At 36.2% G+C, this 21513-nt stretch overlaps 2 protein-coding genes and 1 non-coding gene across 3 annotated transcripts in view; 2 read left to right on the forward strand and 1 right to left on the reverse strand.

The window, feature by feature from the left end:
* Window positions 1-21513, forward strand: part of LOC120956334 (uncharacterized) — a 76732-nt gene that overhangs the window by 43024 nt on the left and 12195 nt on the right. The gene's annotated exons all lie outside the window — the stretch shown is intronic.
* LOC120960249 (U4 spliceosomal RNA) lies at window positions 1059-1193 on the reverse strand. Its single transcript, XR_005752305.2, has one exon. It is a non-coding gene; the product is annotated as a U4 spliceosomal RNA (small nuclear RNA).
* Window positions 5334-8166, forward strand: LOC120956123 (uncharacterized). Its single transcript, XM_040377502.2, has 4 exons — window positions 5334-5426; window positions 5487-5671; window positions 7225-7480; window positions 7553-8166. The coding sequence occupies exons 2-4, from the start codon at window positions 5489-5491 to the stop codon at window positions 7885-7887; spliced, it is 774 nt and encodes a 257-aa protein (XP_040233436.2). The 5' UTR covers window positions 5334-5426; window positions 5487-5488; the 3' UTR covers window positions 7888-8166.

Consider the following 21513-nt stretch of genomic DNA (forward strand, 5'->3'; position numbering starts at 1 on the left):
ACAATCTGCTTCCGTAATGGCCAGTGTGACGTCGTTAATAAAAAGCGAGAACAGCAGTGATGTAACACTAACTAAATTTATTCGATATTGAGTGTAACCACGGTTGCTGTAACCCAGAGGTTTTCAACCTGTTTGAAGCTTTTTCCCCCATGTAGGATGTATCTTCTTCTTCATTGGCACAACAACCGTTGTCGGTCAAGGCCTGCCTGTACCCACTAGTGAAGTGAGCTTGGCTTTCAGTGACTTATTATTACCATAGCAGGATAGTCTTACGTATGGGGGCACGGTCTATTCGGGACTTGAACCCATGACGAGCATGTTGTTACGTCGTACGAGTTGACGACTGTACCACCAGACCGGCCCATATAGGATTTTATTCCCCACTCACAAGTTCATGAGTTGGGAGTAAAGCTTGACAACCCACGGTATTTAGCGAAATATTGTTACAAAATTCCCCTCCAAATTTTCCCCCTTAGGGGGAATTCCCCACCGGTTAAAAAACGCTGCTGTAACCAATGGACTTTTGATTACAACTAAGGTATTGCTATAAGGTAGGGGTCTCCAAACTAAGGCCCGCAGGCCACATGCGGCCCGTGATAACTTTGTAAAATCTAAGGCACACATTTTATTAGTTTGATTATTACAATCATAATTACAATCTTTACTTTTTATGTTTAAAATAAAACTTCAATAACAGAAAGCTGTACAATTTTGATACATTCAGTTGGTATTTTCTCATAAAAAGGAAATTTAAACGTTCGAATATTAGCTTAAGGTGATGCCAAAATAGCCCTCAAAACCGATATTTGTGAAGCATTGCGGCCCGCGAAGTGAAAAGTTTGGAGACCCCTGCTATAAGCAATACACGCACGTTTTGTGAGATGGCAGGGCTGCTAAAGTATTAGTACAGCATCAATGAAATATTGAAATATCCCTACTCAGGATGTGGGCTGTACACGTGGGGAATACATTCCTTTCACAATAATTCAGACAAACACTCGTGTTGATTCAGGTGACAATTGTTAACAGCTGGTTATAACCACTTTTGGTTATAACCAGCGTTATAACGCTTCTTTGCCATAGCGAACAATATTGTGCGTCCTCCAGGCGAGGTATTGGTTTTAGTTTTCAACTAGCAATAATCACACCTCGGATAAAACTCATTAGTTACGATATTGTCACTGCGCCAAGCTCGAACTATTTAGACTTTCTATACCGCATGACTGCACTAGCGACACATAACTTTATTCATAAACATTAATCAAGCTCGAAATGTTCTTTGACTTTTTTTCTTTCTTTCTTTTATTTAAAGTATGTGATTGCTCATTCATTTGTTTGGTTTAGCTGTTTTGTTTGTTTAATAAAAAAATATAACGGCAAAAAAGAACCTATAACCCAGGTTGGATGCAGGTCTTAAAATTGCTTGCAAAAGTACTTTTTACCCTTATTTGGTTTGCAATTTTGACAAACCACAAAATGCTACAAATGTATTTAGGGAATAATAGTTCTAAGGCTTCTTGATACCTGTTCCTCAAAAAAAACTTACAAAATGTACATGTTGAGGGTATCTATAAGACTAGCAAAGATGATGATGTTTCTTTACTGTGAAGCGAAATTCAGTTTGGTTGAGTTAAACCGATTATCACTCGAACTCTGGAATAATTGTTCACAATTATTTTCAATTGGAAAAATAAATGGTTCGTCAATTGAATCAAAGTATGATTTCGTCACCAACGGCTACCTGAAGATATGACTTGATGATTTGATTGGCTTTGACCTCAAATCATTTATTGACAATGACCGACAGTTGAGAGTTTGAGCCTTATCAAAAGTTTATTAGTTTTACTATTTTTTTTTTTTATTAATTTTTGCTGTGTTTTCATCAAAATATACTTATACTGAATCATTTAAAAAAAAAACACCTATATAGTGGAGCGCCGTTTATCCCGGCTCATCGGGACTCGACCTCGCCCGGATATGCGAATAACACGGACAATGAATCAAATGACATATGTACAGTCTGCTCCCGAGTTACGCGGTTTTTGCGTTCCCGAGGAATCCGCGTAACTCGAATATCAGCGTAAGTCGAATTTCGCGGTTTTCGGCCAAAATACAATTTGTTACTCGGTATTTTTTATTCAATTTAATACTTTAATACACTTTATCATTTATGCGATATGATTTGTGAAGCACATTCAGATATTTTTGGCTTTTAAGTTGATTGTTAGCAAAAATGCCAACTATACTGCATTGGACAATTCTTGAAGCAAATTGTACTGATTTGACATTGAATGTGTCATATTAAGAAATCCGCGTAATTCGAGAACCTCGTAACTCGGGAATAGACTGTATTAACAAATTTGTGATTTTTAAAAATTTATTTTATGTTTCGATAAAAATTACTCAGTTTTTATTAACTTCATGATTTTCCAATGAGAATATTTGAAATGTGCCATGAATTATATTGTTTTTTGTTATGCCAATGTGCTATGATAATCGTTTTTTTTTAAATAACTGATATGTCGCAGGGAATATATCTTGAGAAAAACACAACTGCTTTATTCCTTAGTTCAGAATGGAATCGTCTTTATTCACTCAATGTGTACTCTGATCGAGTCTTGCAATGTTACTGCGTTATGCGTGTTACTATGCAACATCTCCCCCCTTAATTCACCAATACGGTTCAAACCTGGCTGGTGGCCTACGAATTCTTCGAGGTCTTTCCGCTTTCACGGGTTGAGCAGAAGATGCAGGCATCGGTGGAGTGGCTTGAGTAGTAACTGTGGACGATGATGTTTGCCAATTTTCTCCTTCAATTTCTTCAGCGGACTCTTCATCAGCTGAATAGTAATGTTCTTGTTCAGTCATTTCAATTGAGTTTTCAACTGCCTGTGGAGTTCCCAATTCAAATTCGTCAAAGAAAATAGTTAACAAATTTCCAGTGTCGTGACAATTTCTATTTCCACACGATGTTTCCTCCTGTAGACGCTTCTTCAGTTGATTTGCATGTGAGCGAATAATTCGCTGGTTGTCTTCCAAAAACACGTTGTAATTCACTCTACCGACTCGTTCGACTATTGATGCCGGTTTCCACTCCCAGGAATTATTGCGGTGGACTTGGGCATAAACCGCTTCTCCAGGATCGAAGAATTTTCTACCAGCTTCTGGCTTTTCATTTCGTGACCGTGAAACTGGAGGTAGTAATAATGACTGAACTGTTCGAATAGGCCGCTGAAACATCAATTCAGCTGGAGACTTATCTGGTGTAGGTGTGGTTCGATAAACTTGCAAAAAAGTCTGCAAAGCTTCATCTAAAGTCTCTCCTCCTGCTCGAATTTTTCGCAATGTACGCTTTAGTGTGTCCACGAAACGTTCTGCCAAACCGTTTGACTGCGGATGGTATGGTGCAGTACGGATGTGACAAATACCCAATTGTTTGCAAAATGCTTGGAATTCAAAGCTGGTGAACTGGGTACCATTATCAGAGACTATAGTTTCTGGAACACCAAACGTTGCGAATGATTGCGTTAAAAACTTGATAGTTGTCTTTGCTGTTGTAGTTTTGGTTGCATATACTTCTGGCCATTTTGTGTATGGATCAACTACAACCAAAAAATACACGCCATCTACAGGACCGGCATAGTCCACGTGTACCCGTGACCATGGCTTTTCCGGCACAGGCCAAGATTCAGGTGTTTCTTTGATTGGTGCTTTGCCAGCAGTGCAACATGAAGTACAACGCCGGACAAAGTTTTCGATATCGACATCCATTCCCGGCCAGAAAACGAAACTTCGAGAAATGGATTTCATTCGCACCATTCCAGGATGACCGCGATGGAATTGTTGAAGTACCTTTTTCCTGTAAATGTTTGGAACAACAACTCTGTTGTGAAACAAGATACATCCATCTACATGCGTTAACGATTCTTTTCGTGTGTAATACGAACGAATGTCTTGATTTTTGATTGACGACGCTTCGTTCGGCCAGCCTTCCCGGATGAATTTCAAAACAGCTTGCAGTGTTTCGTCCAATCTTGTTGCTTTTTGAATGTCAGCAAATGATACTGGTACTTGTTTCAATGATTCGTGCATGACGTTTTGAATATCCTCTTCAAGTGAAATCGAAGCTATAACGTAATCGCCAAAATGATATGTCGCAGGGAATATATCTTGAGAAAAACACAACTGCTTTATTCCTTAGTTCAGAATGGAATCGTCTTTATTCACTCAATGTGTACTCTGATCGAGTCTTGCAATGTTACTGCGTTATGCGTGTTACTATGCAACAATAACCTCCTCATAATGCAATGTCACCTTTGTATTGAACTGTCTTTTATGAACAACATGGATAAACGGACAGCCGGATAAAAGGTACCCGTATAAACGGCGCTACATTGTACATGAGTTACGCGACACTGGAGTTACGCGAATTTTTATTTTTGGCAGTTCATATGTCGAATCAGTACAATTTTATCCTTCGAATGAAAAATAATTTGCATTTTTCCAAAAGTTGTAAATCATTAAAAAGACAAAAATTACCGAATTTTCTACACGAATTGCATTCAATTAGTAATATACAGTAGAACGTCGATTATCCGAGGACGGATTAACCGGCGGGCGGCTTAACCGTACGCATAAATCTGACAGCTGTTCATACGTACGGCGAAAGTTTGCAGCGATAATCAATTGGGTAACCAGTTTCTTGTGCAGCTCTGTAGTGTCTAGTGGTATTTTTGAAATTTATTTTTGTTCATGAACAGTTGTTAAACCTATAGTTATTGATTAAAATAATATTCTACTAACGATTAATCGATTGATTCTAGGTACAATCAAAAATGCTCTACTGTACAATCAAAAATCATTATTAATCAAGTATATGTACTGTATATGTACTGTAAAACATTGATGCTGTAAGATATTCGACTTACGGTAATATCTCCGGAACGCATATTCGCGTAATTGGAGGAAAGACTGCAGTTCAAATAAATTCGATGATAATTTGTATGAAATATCTTATGCTCTTTCTAAAATTAAACGCTACGAACAACTCCGAGTTTTGTCCATAGTTCGAACTATAGACATTAAATAAGTGGGTATAATGAACTAAGGCGGCGCTCTAGCAGCAATCGAACACGACATCCGACACGAACAAACCCATATAATCATATGGAGGTGCACTGTAAGACACAAACAAACAAACAAGACAAACATCGAATCGAACATGTCAGTTGATTTTGTCTGATTTGTCTGATTCCTACCCATGCTTTGTATACCTTGGTCGTGAAATTGTCAAAGGCCGCAAGATGGCTGTCATTTGTGTTCTTCATTGGCTTGTTTTCTGTCTCGCAGCAATTACCTGTATCGAAGTACGCCGCGTTTAGAAACTAAATTAAAGAAGATATAGAAATCATTTACGCGCCTATGAGGTAAGCGCTTCTTGGTGATGCTATCAATTGAGTAGTAAAATATACGTGTTATTTTTGCAGCTATGGAAAATATCAATATTGAAATTCTCATTTCTGAGGTGCAGCAGCGGGAACCATTGTGGAATCCGAAGCATGCCGGGTATAGGAATACCCTTGTTCAACAGCGTCTATGGGATGAGTTGGGCGCTAGCATGAAAATGAACGGTATGTTCGATCGTTTATCTTACCGAAAATACACGGACCGCGTAATTCCGGTCTGTGTATTTTCGGCCTTATTTAAACTATGTATACTCTTGTCGCTGATTGCTCCTGTCGTTGGCCATTGTACCCCAGATATTGATCAAACGATTCAGGACAGAAAGAAACATACGGCGTTATCGGTCAACACGTTCTTACACGGTTAATGTTACATGTAATTTTACTCAGTGTTTCCTTATGTTACAACCAACTAGTCCAAAATGTAGCCAATCGTAATAGTTTTTTCTGCTCATCCTAAAGATTTTCCTAAAGTTGAGTGGCGAATGTTTTCTTTTTTCATAGAACGAGTTGGTCGGTAATTATTAATAAATTGATTCATAATTTTGTTTATTGGTTCAAGGCTGGAATGCAATCAGTGACAAATAAATATATATACATATATATATATATATATATATATATATATATATATATATATATATATATATATATATATATATATATATATATATATATATATATATATATATATATATATATATATATATATATATATATATATATATATATATCGTTTAATTCATGCTAACCCTAAAACCGTTCCTTCCTGTTGTGATGCACAATCTGTTGTGATTCACATTCTTTCTTTTGTGATGCAGAGTCTGACGTGTTATGGACGAAACCTATTTGATCCGGAAAACTCCATTCCGATACCCTACGTACTCTGGGCAAGAATTCATTAGATAAGTGTACTTAAACGTATTTTTCCGTATCGCATTGTAAATAGCTCATATACGGCCATTTTTACTTTAAAAGCTTGTAGATACGCTATTTTTAGAATTAATATAATATAGTTGCTTCTTTTTATTGCTGAAATATGCTTTACTGTTCTAATATGATTTTATAATGTAAACAATATTTAGCACATCAAAATAACTCATTTTTAAATTAGTTAATCCAGACACAATAATTGTTAATTTACTAACATTAATTACAATTAATCATACAATTTTTTTTAATTAGAATGCTTATAAAACCCAATATTTCAATGTGTACTACTAGTTGAAAATATTCTAATATTTGCTCTATTTTCATGCTCTATCACTCCTATCATTATGATACTGTTTTTTGCATTTACTATTACAGTCTGTTCCCCAGCTACGCGGCAAATAAACGATAAAGTGTATACAAGTACTAAATTGAATAAAAAGTACTAAGTAACCAATTGTACTTTAGTCGAAAATCGTCAAATTCAATATTCGACGCGGATATTCGAGTTACGCGGATTCCTCGGGAACAGACTGTACTTGCATATGGGTTGCATTGAGATAATAAATGAAAAAATAGATCCTAATATTAATCCCTTTAAAATTATTTATCCTTTTATATTCCCCTTCGTTCTAACTTCCTAAGATACAAAATTGTTCAGAATTTCTAAATCTCTTGTGTTTCCCATTTATTTTTATTTTTTTAGTAACTAAGATTTATTAGTCAAAATATATACCGGAATACAATAACTTCCTTTTCATAGTTCGTTATTTATGCACGCACGATTTAAATGGTAGTATTTTAAAAAGTAATGCGAATGTAAATTTAACAGTTGCATATAGAACTAATACATATATTGCTCCTTTTAGCTGAGCTTCTTAAAAGGAAGTGGCAGAATTTACGCAATCAATATGGAAGAGAAAAACGTAAAACTAAAGTGCCGACCGGTTCTGCTGCTTCCACGGAAACAACCTGGCGTTATTTCCAGCATTTAGCATTTTTATCCGATGTGTATTCGTCACGTACTACCGTTAGCAACCTGCCGAATATAAACCAGATTCCTGATGAAACCATTGAAATTTTGGACGGTAATTTCATTGAGTACTGTATATTGTTATGATACCATGTATTACATCAGTAAATGTATTATATATTTGCAGATAACTTTCCAGCGGAGGCAGATGTATATATTGAAGAGATAGAAAATATGCCGTTATGTGAAAATGATGAAAATAGTTTGCTACCATCGACAAGCAGAAAGAGATCGGCCCGAGAGCAGAATAAAGTGCTGGAGGAGCTTATTTGTTTAGAAAAACAAAAGATTGCCAAGTTGGATGAAATAAAACAAAAAACTGAAGTGGATCCTTTTGCTGCTAGCATCTCGAAAGATTTGAGCAAATTGTCTATGCTGAGACAACTGCTAGCTAAAAAAGAAATTTTAGATGTTTTAATGAAGCATGTAAAGGAACAAGAACAATCCGATAAATTCAACTGAAATGAACTACTGTGGTTACGGTAATAGTTAATTAGTTAATCAAGTAAGTTAAGTAGTTGCATAGTTTTAAGTTACATAACAATGTATAATTAGAAAGATACAGAGATATATGTATGCGTAGCATTTAGTTATTTAAATTAATAAGTTAATATTAATTTCTGTAAATATTATACCCAAGTTAATAACCTACCAATAATCAATTTAGGCTAAAATGTTAGTAATGTTGTGATCTCATTGAACTTCATACAAATATATAATGAATTTTAGAACAAAACTAAACATTACACTATCGTTTATATAAATAGAAAACTGACGGAACGAAATATGCGGTATTTAAGATCTGAGTGAAGAAAGTGGGAACTCCCTGAACCACACGTCGTAACAGAACACTGCTATGCACGCTTTCCTTGAACTAATTCTAGTTTGGTTGTCGGTAACGTAAACATATCTGCTTTGGGTTCAAAACTCTAATAAGTTGGACTAACTATCCTGCATTAGTTACACCTATCAAATAGAGATAATCTAACCCATGAGATGCTTGGTAATGTCTAGGTCATCAAGAACGGCCGTTTCGCAAAATGAAGAAGAAGATAAGGTCTATTTTTCCCGAGTAACAAAAGATTACCGGAACCATTTACTTAGTTCAAAAAATTCACATTAATATATTCATCAGGTAATTTTTCTGGTTTCATGTTAATTAACTAATTTAAATTTTAATTGAAAAAAAAGAAAAATAGCTCAAAATTATTTACATATGTACAGTACTTTTCACTCGATAGCTTATACGCTTGCAATATATTAAATTTTATATTGAATCGTACGTTTCCATACAAAATTTAACATATTTCGCTTGTATGAGCTTTCCTGTGAACACGTCTTAACGTTTTGAGATATTTTTTGAATTATCTTATTGTATCTAGTATATTAATTTCGTAAAAAATATTGTTTAAATTTTTCTCTAACAGCATATGCTTGTTGAGTCGAGTGGTTAAATCTCCGATTCATGGAAGGAGTTTCCACACTGTTGCTTGCTGTTGCATTATTAACGTGTAATACGTTACTGTCCCTAAAATCAATGCATATGTTATGCAATAAACAAACAGCTTTCACAATTATATCGACATGTTCCGGATATACCTGTAGCTCTGTTTTCAAACATCTCCATTTACTAACAAGCATGCCAAATGCGCACTCTACTATACGTCTGGTTTTACTTAACATGTAGTTAAAAGCGGTTTGGTCTCCAGCACCTCCTGTCGGATACGGCCTCATCAAGTATGTCTTCAATGGATATCCTTGATCTCCAAGAAACACATACGGTAATTGTATGCCATTCAATAATCTTGGTGGAGGAAAATTAAAAATATTATGCCGTATATATTCGTAAGTATTACTATTGGAGAAAACTCCACTATCGGCTCTTCTTCCATAATCTCCTACATCTATTATTAAAAATTTTCCTTTAGCATCGGCTATTGCTTGTAAATGGATAGAAAAATATTTCTTGTAGTTGTAGAACTGCGATCCTGATAAATTAGGGCATTTTATCCTTATGTGTTTCCCGTCGATGCATCCACATACGTTGGGAAATCCGCCTAGACTTTCAAATTCCTCTGCTGTTTCCATGAATTTTTGTTGAGTAGGAGAAGGCAAGTGAATATGTTTCATCGTGGTCCATATGGCTTCACAGGTTTGGTAGACAATAGCTGCTACAGTCTGGTTTGAAATGCGGAAAGTATGTGCCAAAGCCCTGTAGGACAGTCCAGTAGACAAGAATCTGAAAGATATTTAAAACGATGTTATTTGGTGCGTATGGGTAGCATAATTTGAAAATTCAATGAAAATGGTAGTACAAATATGTGGAAGAAAATTAAAGAAAACGTTTACTAATAACCAAATAACACGTACCAGCAACACTAGAAACGTGACATTCAAGTAAATGATTTTGAATGAACTATGAACGAATTGCCTGACATGAATATCGTTTTTCCATAAAATATATTATGTGCTCTTCTGATACGTATAAAACAAGTAAGATTTAGATAAATGTACAATACATGAATAAATCCGGATTGCCCCATTTTTGATTGCTCATACGAATTTGGTCGGTTGCTTTGCATACACTTATAAAACTCGTTTACAAATTAAAAACTTCAAAACATGATTGCAATATGCAACCAATATAATGTATTGATCTCCGTGTCCTGGTTTTTACACACGCTGGTTTTCCGTAAGCTGTTTTTTACACACGCTCTAAGGTTTGCTCCACCGTTCTTGATTCTCAATCACTAACGAAGCACATATTAACTATAAATCATCCAAAATTATGAGAACTGACTTATTTGTTTATCTACTTACCTCAAAGTTAGCATCAAACGGTGTTCAGGCTTGATGTTTGTTTTATTTGCTTTAGGTAACTTTGAGCGTATTTTACCCAAAATGTAGAAAAAAGTTCGTTTGGACATCCGCATGTATTCGTAGAAGTATTTTGGTTCGCTCAAAAGATCCTCGTACTGCTTGGTAAATTCTCCCTTTTCTTTTCTCGAGCGGTAAAATCTGTTTGTCGTTGCTCTACTACGCTCTAGCATTTGAATAGCTGTTAGCAGTGCTGCACTTGAGGCATATTCTTCGATAAACTCCATTTTAATCGTGAAATAATGCACTAGCAAAGTTGTTAACGCTTGTTGCTGCTATTCGCTTCCAATCCAAACAACAAACATGGCCGCGAAGTTGTTTTGTTTTGTTTTGTTTTGATTGACAACGATTGACAATTCCATCCGACATATCGAACAGCTGACAGAGCACCTTTCGAACAGCGTCGTGTTTGTTTGTTTCGTTCGATTGCTGCTAGAGCGCCGCCTAAGGGACTGCACATTGGTCAAAATGTCGACAGATACAAGTTGATACAGTCAACACTCAACGGAGAGTCAATTGTTCGACAAACGAAAGCTAAGACAGTGTACGTATCGTGTCTTGTCATAGCATCGGCTCGGTGGAGTACATTTATCACATTAGCTCTAGTTGAATTGAAAAATCTAGGTGTAAACATTTTCCCTGAAATATTGCGCGCTGTAAGTTACAAAACGATTTGTTTAATGTGTCGGGCAATCTAAACAGAAAACGAGCGGCAATGGTGATAAAAGAAGTGTCTGAGTTTATTACGTTTCAATACGACTATACGATATTCATGTATTGTAAGGGTGTTGTTTCAGAATTATATCATTCATTTAGCACTCAAATGATATGAGAGATCTAGTTCATAAGCTAAAGTGGATTTGTGCTGGTTATAATTCTCTCAAAAGTTATGCACTATGTGTTACGGGCGTGTCATAAGAAAGTGCGTTCTTTACCAGGTTTAGCATACCACTGGCGGCATCATCTCGTCAAAGCATCGTCAATTCCACGTCGCCGTCAGTTTGTCGCCATCACTAGTTGGTATTGGCGAATAGGAGAAACCGTGTGAAACCACATAACAGTGGTATCTGTAATAAATATAATAGTGGTAATGTTAGCCCTAGCAAACATAGGAAATGGAATGTAAGTGGAAATAATAAAAGAATGCCTCGCGCCGGTTTCGCTACATAAATATATATATATATATATATATATATATATATATATATATATATATATATATATATATATATATATATATATATATATATATATATATATATATATATATATATATATAGATATATATATATATATATATATATATATATATATATATATATATATATATATATATATATATATATATATATATGAGTGAGTGAGTGTGTGTGTGTGTGTGTGTGTGTGTGTGTGTGTGTGTGTGTGTGTGTGTGTGTGTGTGTGTGTGTGTGTGTGTGTGTTTGTGTGTTTGTGTGTGTGTATGAGTCAGTGAGTGTGTAAGTTTTGTTTGTGGAATAGCGTATACGGAAAAAGGCAAAAGTATGGTGCTGGGTGCACGATGAATCGACAGAAAAACGTATGCACTCGGGCTGTACAATTCGTAGTAGGCGAGCAACGTGTCTGGATTGATGCGTGTGTGTATTGGTAAATGTTTGTAATAGCCTAATATTTTAATATTATGATAGTAGCAAATTGTGCGGTGGACGAAAACAGTTTGAAGAAGCTCTTAAAACAGAACATTCCAATTAACGGAAGCAACATCCAATATCATTTGTTCAGTATTATTGTATGCAAACGTGTGTAATTCTTCTTTTACCGACGACGCAAAATCAGTGGAACGAAACGTATTGTATACAATAGTATGTGTGAGAGAATGTGTCGTGCTAATGAAGCAATTCCCCTTATTACCAGAAAAAGATGGATTCCGTCTTGTCCTCCTTCGTGGTGCGTGCCATGTTCGTTTGTGTTAGTGAATGCTTATCGGAATGGGTACGCATTATTTCCGTTATAATTTTGCTTCCGTCACTGCTTTGGAATTCAATATCTGCTATTACGCAGGGATTTCATTAGTTTCTGAATTTTGAATGGTTTATTGCCACCAGTCCATGTATTAGATATATGTCACGAATAAGATGGAATTGATGGCACACCAGATTCAGTTCATAACGCATAGCACATGTTGCTTGGCAGAAATGTTGAGAAGATTGTGTTTCTGTTTTCTTGATTGAGCAGAGTGTTTTTCTAAGCGCGCGCGCGCGTGTGTGTGTGTGTGTGTGTGTGAGTGAGTGAGCGAGTGAGTGTGACACGTTACGATGAGTATTTTTATCAATGGGTCACCCGCTCATGTGTGTTTGTGCAATTGGTGGTTGGAAAGTGATATGGTGTTGGTGTAATGTTTTCAGTTATCTCCTTTTCTTTTACTCTTTCTTTTTATTGAGCGGGATCATGAATGGTTGGGCAAAAAATCTAGAATACTACGATGTGGTTAGGCGTAAAATTTTCGTAGTATGTTTTGAACATATGACGCCAATACTTGATTTAGTTGGTATAAAAGGTTTGTACAGGTATTCCCCGATATACGCTATTATTGCGTACCGGAGGCACTAGCGTATCTAGAATGTTTGCGTATATCAATTTTCGAGGTTTTCAGTGAAATTATTGGAAATTTTAGTTTACTTTCACATGAAGTCTTAGGTTTTAGCCACTAAATTAATTATATGATTTGATTCCAACTGAAGATTACAATTTTTTTACTTGAAGGTGATTTCTACTTGAAGCTTGAAGGTGATGTGCACAGATTTATAATATTATTCAATTATATTAAAGTACCACATTAACCACCTTTACATGAGAAAACGTTTTATGCTTGGTGTGTATAACACGCTGGAACAAGAGTTTGGTGATTTTCAAGAATGCTCCCACATATATAGTATGTTTGTGCGTTTACTTGTTTTTGTGTATTGGTGTTGACATCAAAGGTAAATTGTAAGTGGTGATACAAACGATTGAGCGCGCAAAACAAAGCATATTATCATGCAACCATTAAAGTACCAATTAAATAAAACATAAAGTAGCAAAAATATTCCAAGTTGCAGGACAACTTTTTTAGTAATTCAATAATTTTATATTAGTAAGGTATGGTATGGTGATGTTAGTTACAATTGATTTCCAAAGTTATATTCAACTTGACATATGTTTTTATTCGTATTTGATTTACAATGTTTCTCTAGCCAGCTCAACACTCTAAGCTTCATTTCCAATCCGTAAAATCCTTTTTCAACATTATCAAATCAATGTCGAGCGTATATCGTGCAACCTATGACAGACCATTCGAGTTTCTATTGTTATTATTGAAATGTATTTTACGGGATTGAATTGTTCATTTGCGATGTTGAGCAAATATGCTAAAGAAACCCTGTATATATTTTCTAATTAGCTGGCCCGGAAAACATAGTTATTCACAAAAACAAAACAAAAATCCATCATTGCTTTCCTTTTTGGCATAATTGTACCGTGCCCGTATCCTGACAGTATCCGATCGTCGAGCGTAAACCGCCAGATATCTTATATCAAGTGTCAAAGTACTGTATACAATAACAACAATCCTGCTGATTGTATGGAAGTTAGAAAATTGCAATTAAATTTCGTTTAGTGCAACATCTAAACATTCTGTAAATCTTAAAACCTATTCTCATACCACACTAAGGTGTGTGCAAAGTTTCGTTGAAAATAATCCAGCCCTTTCGGAGGTTGCTGGCAACAAACACCGTGACACGAGATTTTTATATATATAGAGAATAGAGAATAAGAGATAGAGATTTTGCTTCCGTGGGATTTTAGCCGAATTTTTTCTGTTCATGTTTTAAATGGCTTATTGATTAGTTCCAGATAGTCTGGGTATGCGAAGCACTTTTAATTTGAACTCTCGTTGCTGATAGACGATTGATAATGGACGATCTCATACGGTTGTTAATGTACGTACAGTGGCTTACTACAGTCTGAACTCATTGGTTGAACTTCGATTCCCTGCCAACTATTGAATACTATGTGCTTTTTAGTTGGCACGTTTTTCCATACAAAAAAAAATGTATTTTTTTCGGATTTTTTTTTTCTGATCATCTCATTTCTTCTTTTCTTCTATTTGGCATAACGACCTACGCGACCTATGTCGTCCTATATAGGCTTTCCAGATTTATTCCACGCTGAGATAGTTAGTCCTTGCTACTGGGGGACGATTTGTATGATACTTAAGGTGACCGCTAACAAGATGTGTTTCACAGGAGTTTTTTTTTAACTTGAAGCTCGCTAACTGAAGAGATTCACAGTTAAAAAACTCATAAACCTCCTGTCACCTACTGTAATTGAACCCATGACGAGCATGCTGTTAAGTCGTCATCAAAGTGTGATGTAATTATGATAGCGGCCGTTAAGAACTAAGGTTAATGTACCAGTATTGGGCAGGCTAGTGCACAAAAACAGCTCGTACACTCACAATATTTTTTTTTCATGAAAGTGATATTATTTTCATTGATAAACTATCGTATTATGTTATACTATTTTTGGTTTGCCATTTCTAATACACTTTAGAGATGTTCGTGAAAATGTAAACACTCTTTTGGTTTCAACTTTCGGCACGCTGTGTTCCTAATTTCGACAACGCGAGTACGGGTTGAAAAATGTTTTAAGCAATGCAAATATGTAAAAAAAAAAAAAAAAAAAAAAAAAAAAAAAAAAAAAAAAAAAATTAAAAAGGTGCTCTCACACTCCTAAGATAGTTATTCAAAAGCCTTTTGAATTAATAATTTTACGTTGTCCATTTTGGTTTGTTTGCTGGTAGTTTTTACAGTCACTATAATATGAGCTACAAACGATTAGGCATTGCAGAAAAGAAATAGCATGATGGGTATAGAGTACGGCTCCGTCTGACTCACAAATTATTATTATTATTAATATTTTATTATTATTATTATTATTATTATTATTATTATTATTATTATTATTATTATTTTTATCATTATTATTATATTTATTATTATTACTATTATTTTTATTATTATTATTCTTGCAAGTTATTGCATTAATCTGGAAAGAAATGTTGTATTATAATTATGACGAATTTATAAAACATTTCAACAGATGATATTAAAGTAAACAACAATGCTTTAAATTTACCACTTTTTCATGTTTATGAAATAGTTTTTGTTTGTGTTATTTTAGAAGGGAAATTCGCATACAGACGAGCAACTTTCAAAACACGGTTTTAGCTTACTGCTCTTGCACATTCTCCTATATTTTCCCCTCATTTCCCAAAGTAATTGCTCTCGCGTTGGAATTGTTCCAGGTTCAGGTTTAGCGTGCCTCATGAAGGGTGTGGATGTGTGAAAAAGCAAGGTGATGTGTTTGTATGTATACGTTCGTATGTGTGAGCCTGTTTGTATACACGTTGTAAGGTCGTTGACATCAAGTACGGTCGATTGACGCCGGCTCAGAATTCCATTTCTCACATGAACGCATCCTCAGTGCGCCGAACCGCTTTTGCCCGAAAGAACTCCTGCTTTAGCTCAAAAGGAGTATTAACATTTTGTCTGTATCTTTCATTAAAAAGATTTATAACAAATACACGTATAAACTGGATTCATTTAGATACGACATCTAACTTGAATATAGTTTGGGAACCATCAGTAGGTATTGTATCCCCCGAGCTACGACTGTATTTGGGACCGAAAAAAAATCCCAAAGCAAGGTGTAAATCAAAAAAGTCGTATGTCGAATATCTATGAATATAAAGTTTATAACCGAAGTTGAAGAGGTGGAATCTGTGTGTCGTGTATTTTATTTAAAATAATGTTCGATAATTTAATAATTATATTTTAAAAGCCGTACACAACATACATATTCAAGATAGGGTAGTTGTGGAATTTTTGGAAATGTGTGTATAACGGTTATCAGCCCAGAAATAAAAAAATATATATCAATTTCATGTCAATGACAACTTTAAACTGTCAAAATCAAAATCGTCGTATCTGCGAATCGTCGTAACTCGAGGGGGTTGTAACTCGAGGGAGTCGTAACTCGGGGGACGCCTGTAATTTTTTAAAAAGCGAATTTGATAGGAATCAAACGATATCTCGTCATATATACTATTTCTATTTAGGGTAACGACCTACGCGGTTCTGCCGGCCTATAAAGTTAAGTATTGATTATTGCCATTTGTTCCATTATTTCCCGCTTAATTGTAGAATGTTCAAACGTTAGTAACTGATTTTTAGGTACTATTGCTAAAATTCTCTTTTATAACTGATCAAGCCGTGTAACTTACATCACCTGAGAGCGGATGTATCGACTGGCATAGATAATTTATTTTTATTTAATTATATAAATAAATTTGTATTATTTCTTTTTGGGGCAAGATTTATAATATTTGACCGTTTACTTATTAATGATAGGTATTTTTTTATAGAGGACATACCCGTTGTGGGCTCAAGCCTCCGGGCCATCCTTCTGTAGCAAGAACCTTCGAAAACCTTTATAGGCCGACAGGACCGCGTAAGTCATTACGGAAATATGAAAAAGATTTTCGTTTCGATGGATGCTCCTACTCCTACAAGACATCTTGGGATAGGTTCCCATTTTAACCGACCCCGATAGCAAGAAATCCGCTTGCTTGTGCTTGAAGATTAGAATGTACGAAGCGTTTATAGGCCGGAATGACCACGCAGGTCGATGCGCCAACAAAAAAAAATTCTATTGATCTGTCATGATATTGCACACGTATATTGTATTGTTCTTTGTTATAGTTATTTAAGTTCCAGTTTTAATTCAGTGATAGGGCCGCTTGTTTGGCCAATCACTTATACACAATAAACAAGGACTGCAAACAGGTTGAAACCCACTGATCTAGCCCAAGCAAGTTTTAATTTTGTGGTATCATGTTTATATAAATCATCCGTTTTCTATTTCAAGCCAAAAAGCTGAAATTTCAGCATGTAACTGGAATAATGTTTATCATCCGGAGTGTATTGATTTGACAAATACGTGTCCCCATATTGGATTTCACCAATTATCTAAAAACAAAACTGTTTTTTAAAATCGTTTTCTTATATTTTTTTCTGTTTGAAATAAGCTATAGTTAAGTTAACAGGTTGGCCAATAAGTCCCCGACCTTCCAATTTTTTGATACCATTTTGGTAGTACTCCTTCGGTTTTGCCTCAAAATAGGCCTCAGTTTCGGCGACCAGCTCTTCATTGCAGCCAAATATTTTCCCTGCGAGCATCCTTTGAGGTCTGACAAAAAGAAAAAGTCGCTGGGGGCCAGATCTGGAGAATACGGTGGGTGGGGAAGCAATTCGAAGCCCAATTCATGAATTTTTGCCATCGTTCTCAATGACTTGTGGCACGGTGCGTTGTCTTGGTGGAACAACAAAATAACAAAAGTTGCTTGACAAAAGACGCTCTGTCTCACAAACTAATTGACATACAGACGTCAAATTTTGACACGAATCATTTGAAGGTTGGTACTATATAAAAATAATATGCATTTAATACTAGCGGCGCCATCTATGTGTCAGACCGGGGACTTATCAGCCAACCTGTTAATAAATTTTAAAATATCGATCCAAACAATTTTAAATCTTTTTTCATAAAATATTGATGCTTCAGTTAAAAAATTCAATCCTTCATCAATTAACCTGAACAATTTTTAACCTTTCTTCATAAAATATGTATGCTTCAGTTAAAAAATTCAATCCTTCATAAACTAACCTGATCAAGCCTGTCACGAAACGGCGTTTGTGTACATATTTTCACCACCCACCACATTCCGGAACATTGCGGTATTAGGAGCTAACCCGCTCCGTGCCTCTTTCAAGCTCGTGTAAACAAGCGAGTGTACTCCGAATGGAATAGCTGCTCCAGCAGCTGTTTGACCTGTGTCTGACTCTTCAATAATTCTCGCTAAATAAGAAGAAAAAGAAACAAAATCAATGTCTGCGTCAATGTACTCAATTGTGATAATCAGAGGTGATGCTCAGACAGTTGGTGTTTTCAATACAAGCTTGGTGACATTTTAGCAATCAACGCTTGGTCAGTCATTTTGTCATTTTTACTGTGATCAGTTCTGCAAAATATCTCTGTCAATTTCATAAAAATCCAACTGAAACAAAATAATGACAGCGTTACGAGCTCTTATTGAATATTACGTCAGTTAGGTTTGAATCCATTTCAGCATCACGTACTCAAATGTGATAATCAAAGGCGATACTCTAAACCAGTGGTCTCCAACCTGTGGTCCGCGAACCACTCGTGGTCCGAGAACCACTCGTGGTCCGAGAACCACTCGTGGTCCGTGGCGTTAACAGATGTGGTCGGCGAAAGAATTTATTTTTGAAGAAGAAAAACTAATTACTATACATATCGTGCAATTCCCACAATCAAGATTAAGTATTCAACAGGTATGCTTGGAATAAGATAAAAACAGATGTTTGATCAAATGTGCGGTAATTGTATTTTCAAAGTAAAGTGATCCGGGAAAGGTTGAAGAGCACTGGCCCGTATCGTATAAGAAAACACGACTCGATTGCGATCGAAGCAAAATTGTCGATCAACATCGGAATCGACTTGAAATAGGTATCGTTTACGATTTGTCGATTTCGATCGAGAAAACGTAAATAGTCGACTTGTCAAGAAGTTTGTCTTGTGTCGATTATTTCGTTTGTTTACATTTATGCATGCGGTAAACAGTGTTGATGCAGACTGGTGGCATTTTTCATTTGATGGGAAATAGTTTTGCTAATTTTATCTTGTTTTAGTTTTGTTTTCTATGTTGTGTTTTTATATGTGAATTAGGAGCGACGGAGCAGCTATAAACGTAATTAAATAAATTTGACAATATTTCCCCTGACTTAGTCGAAATGAATTCGATCGACAAAGAGCGTATGCGATAACAATGTTCGACTGCCCGATGATTTATATAGGATTTGTCCACTGGACGAAACTGATTTTTCGATTTCGATTACGATCGAATGAACAATCTGTATGCAATACCAAAGTGAATTATGTTCATTCAAAATGAACTTTTGTCTAGAGGTTTTCGATTTCAATCGCAATCAAAATCGTATGTGATACAGCCACTGCTCTAAACGATTGATGTGACCAATACATGCTTCATGACATTTTTGCGGTCATTACTTGAACAGTCACTGACATAGTCAAATATCACTGACATAGTCATGACAAATTCCGGATGAAACAAAATCATGTCAGCGTCACGAGCTCTACTGTATTGATCAGAGGTGAGACTCGAACAGTTTGTGCGACCATCAAATGCTTGGTGACATTTTGTGCAACCAACTCTTGGTCAGTCACTTGGTCGCGACATTTTCTATCGGCGATCATCACTGTCCTTTTCTTGCAATTTGTTTCGACAAGCTTCATCTAATCATGATCTATATAGCCTTCTATGTGAATAGTCGTGTGGTCAGATACATGGGTATCCACACCATCGACCTTTATTTAAATCTCACCTCATCTCATCTTTATTGCTTCTGTACAAATGGTTCTCATTAGAGTTGAGTATTTAAACAATCGTATCGCCGTTCCAGTTCTAGCGATTCATAACTTCAATGTAAAAGCATATAACAGTACAGAGTCGTTCACCGTCTGCTAAACGAAGACTTTCTATATTCCGTTTAGATAGAGAGCTTGAGTCGCTTAGAACCCGTTTAGTGGTCGTTTAGTGGATTTGTGGCACTTCGGTCAAAGCAGACAGAACAGGAAAGCATGCTCATTTTTTTGCTTGGGACCACACGCCAAGTATACTCTAAGAATGGCGTGATTATCACCGACAGAAAATGTCGTGACCAAGTTAGTGCCGCTAAACAAACAATGGGTGCTAAACAAAATGTCACCAAGCATTTGATTGGGCCTCCAACTGTTTGAGTCTCACCTCTGATAATCTCAGTTGTGTACGTGAGCTGATTTAAGCTTCGTTTCCGTCATGAGTGTTGGTGACTGAAACAGTGGCATTTGGCAGAACTGTTTAACAGCCAGAAAAAAATATTGATTATGGTTAATCTTGTGGGTATCACTGCGCGCATATTTGGTACTTCTCACAACCAGATTGTACGCTGATACAAACTGGATCATAGCCAGTGTAGTGGCGGTACATTGGTTACCAACCGAATTCTCATTGATATCCCCTAGAATGATATCGTGCCTCGAAGGCGGTCGTAAAATAGCTCCTTTTCCTTCTTGTTTGCTGTAGGGACGTGAAAGATTTTGGGACCTATGTTGTAAAAATTGTTGTAAAAAAAGTTGAATAAGAGACATGCAAGCCCGTACCCCTGGCGCAGACCTTTGGTGGTAGCAAAAGGCTCAGAGAGTTTTCCATTCACCTTCACCTGGCATGTGACGATGGTCATAGTCATTAGCTAGCCTTATCAGTTTAGCCGGGATTCCAAAAGAGTTCATAGCGTCATATAGTTTTACCCTGGCTATGCTATCATATGCAGCTTTGAAGTCAATGAAGAAATGGTACGTGTTGTTTCTGTATTCTGTCGTCTACTCGAAGACTTGACGCATGGTAAAGATCTGATCAGTGGTTGATTATACGTTTTGGAATCCTCTTTGATAGTTTCCAATTATCTTTTCGATAGCTCAATAGTGTGACGAGGGCATCATCCAGTTATTTAAAGGCTCCGGCTCCGCTAATAGTGCGTACGTTCCCTGACCCCTTTTCAAGAGTCGTCCTGGAGCATAGCGTAAAGTCGGTAGATCCGCTTCATGTTCTCTGTTGCCTTTCTCTAGTCTGTTGATATATGTGACAGGGTGGTTGCCTCGCGCCCACGCCCCTGTACGTCTGAAGGGCCTCGTGACATTTTTGTTTAGCATCGGGGACACACCGGCGTTCAGGCACTTAGTTTCGTGAGATGCTCATCTGTCGCCTCATTCGCCATATGCCACCATCTGTGCGAGGAGTTGGAACTAGTCCGTGTTCCCTTTGGGACCCTTGGAACTAGTCCGAATCCACATGTTACCACTCTACACGAATAGGGTCGTGTTCGGATAGAAGTTGAATAGTAGAGCCTCTATTATCCCTCAGAGAGGCTTCGAAACCTATCCGATTGCATTTGCTACTTAACTTGTTTTTCAAAATAAGCCAGATTCAACATCATTTGATTTTTTTTTATTTTTTTAAATTAACATGATTACAGATTCGGCCGTATTTTCACT

Source organism: Anopheles coluzzii, chromosome 3 (assembly GCF_943734685.1).
Source record: "Anopheles coluzzii chromosome 3, AcolN3, whole genome shotgun sequence".
NCBI lineage: Eukaryota > Metazoa > Arthropoda > Insecta > Diptera > Culicidae > Anopheles > Anopheles coluzzii.

Coding starts and splice junctions, on each gene's coding strand:
- LOC120956123 (XM_040377502.2), top strand. CDS start 5,489: ATGGAAAATATCAATATTGAAATTCTCATTTCTGAGGTGCAGCAGCGG. Junction 5,672..7,224: donor ACCGAAAATACACGGACCGC/GTAATTCCGGTC, acceptor TAAATTTAACAG/TTGCATATAGAACTAATACA. Junction 7,481..7,552: donor AACCATTGAAATTTTGGACG/GTAATTTCATTG, acceptor ATATATTTGCAG/ATAACTTTCCAGCGGAGGCA.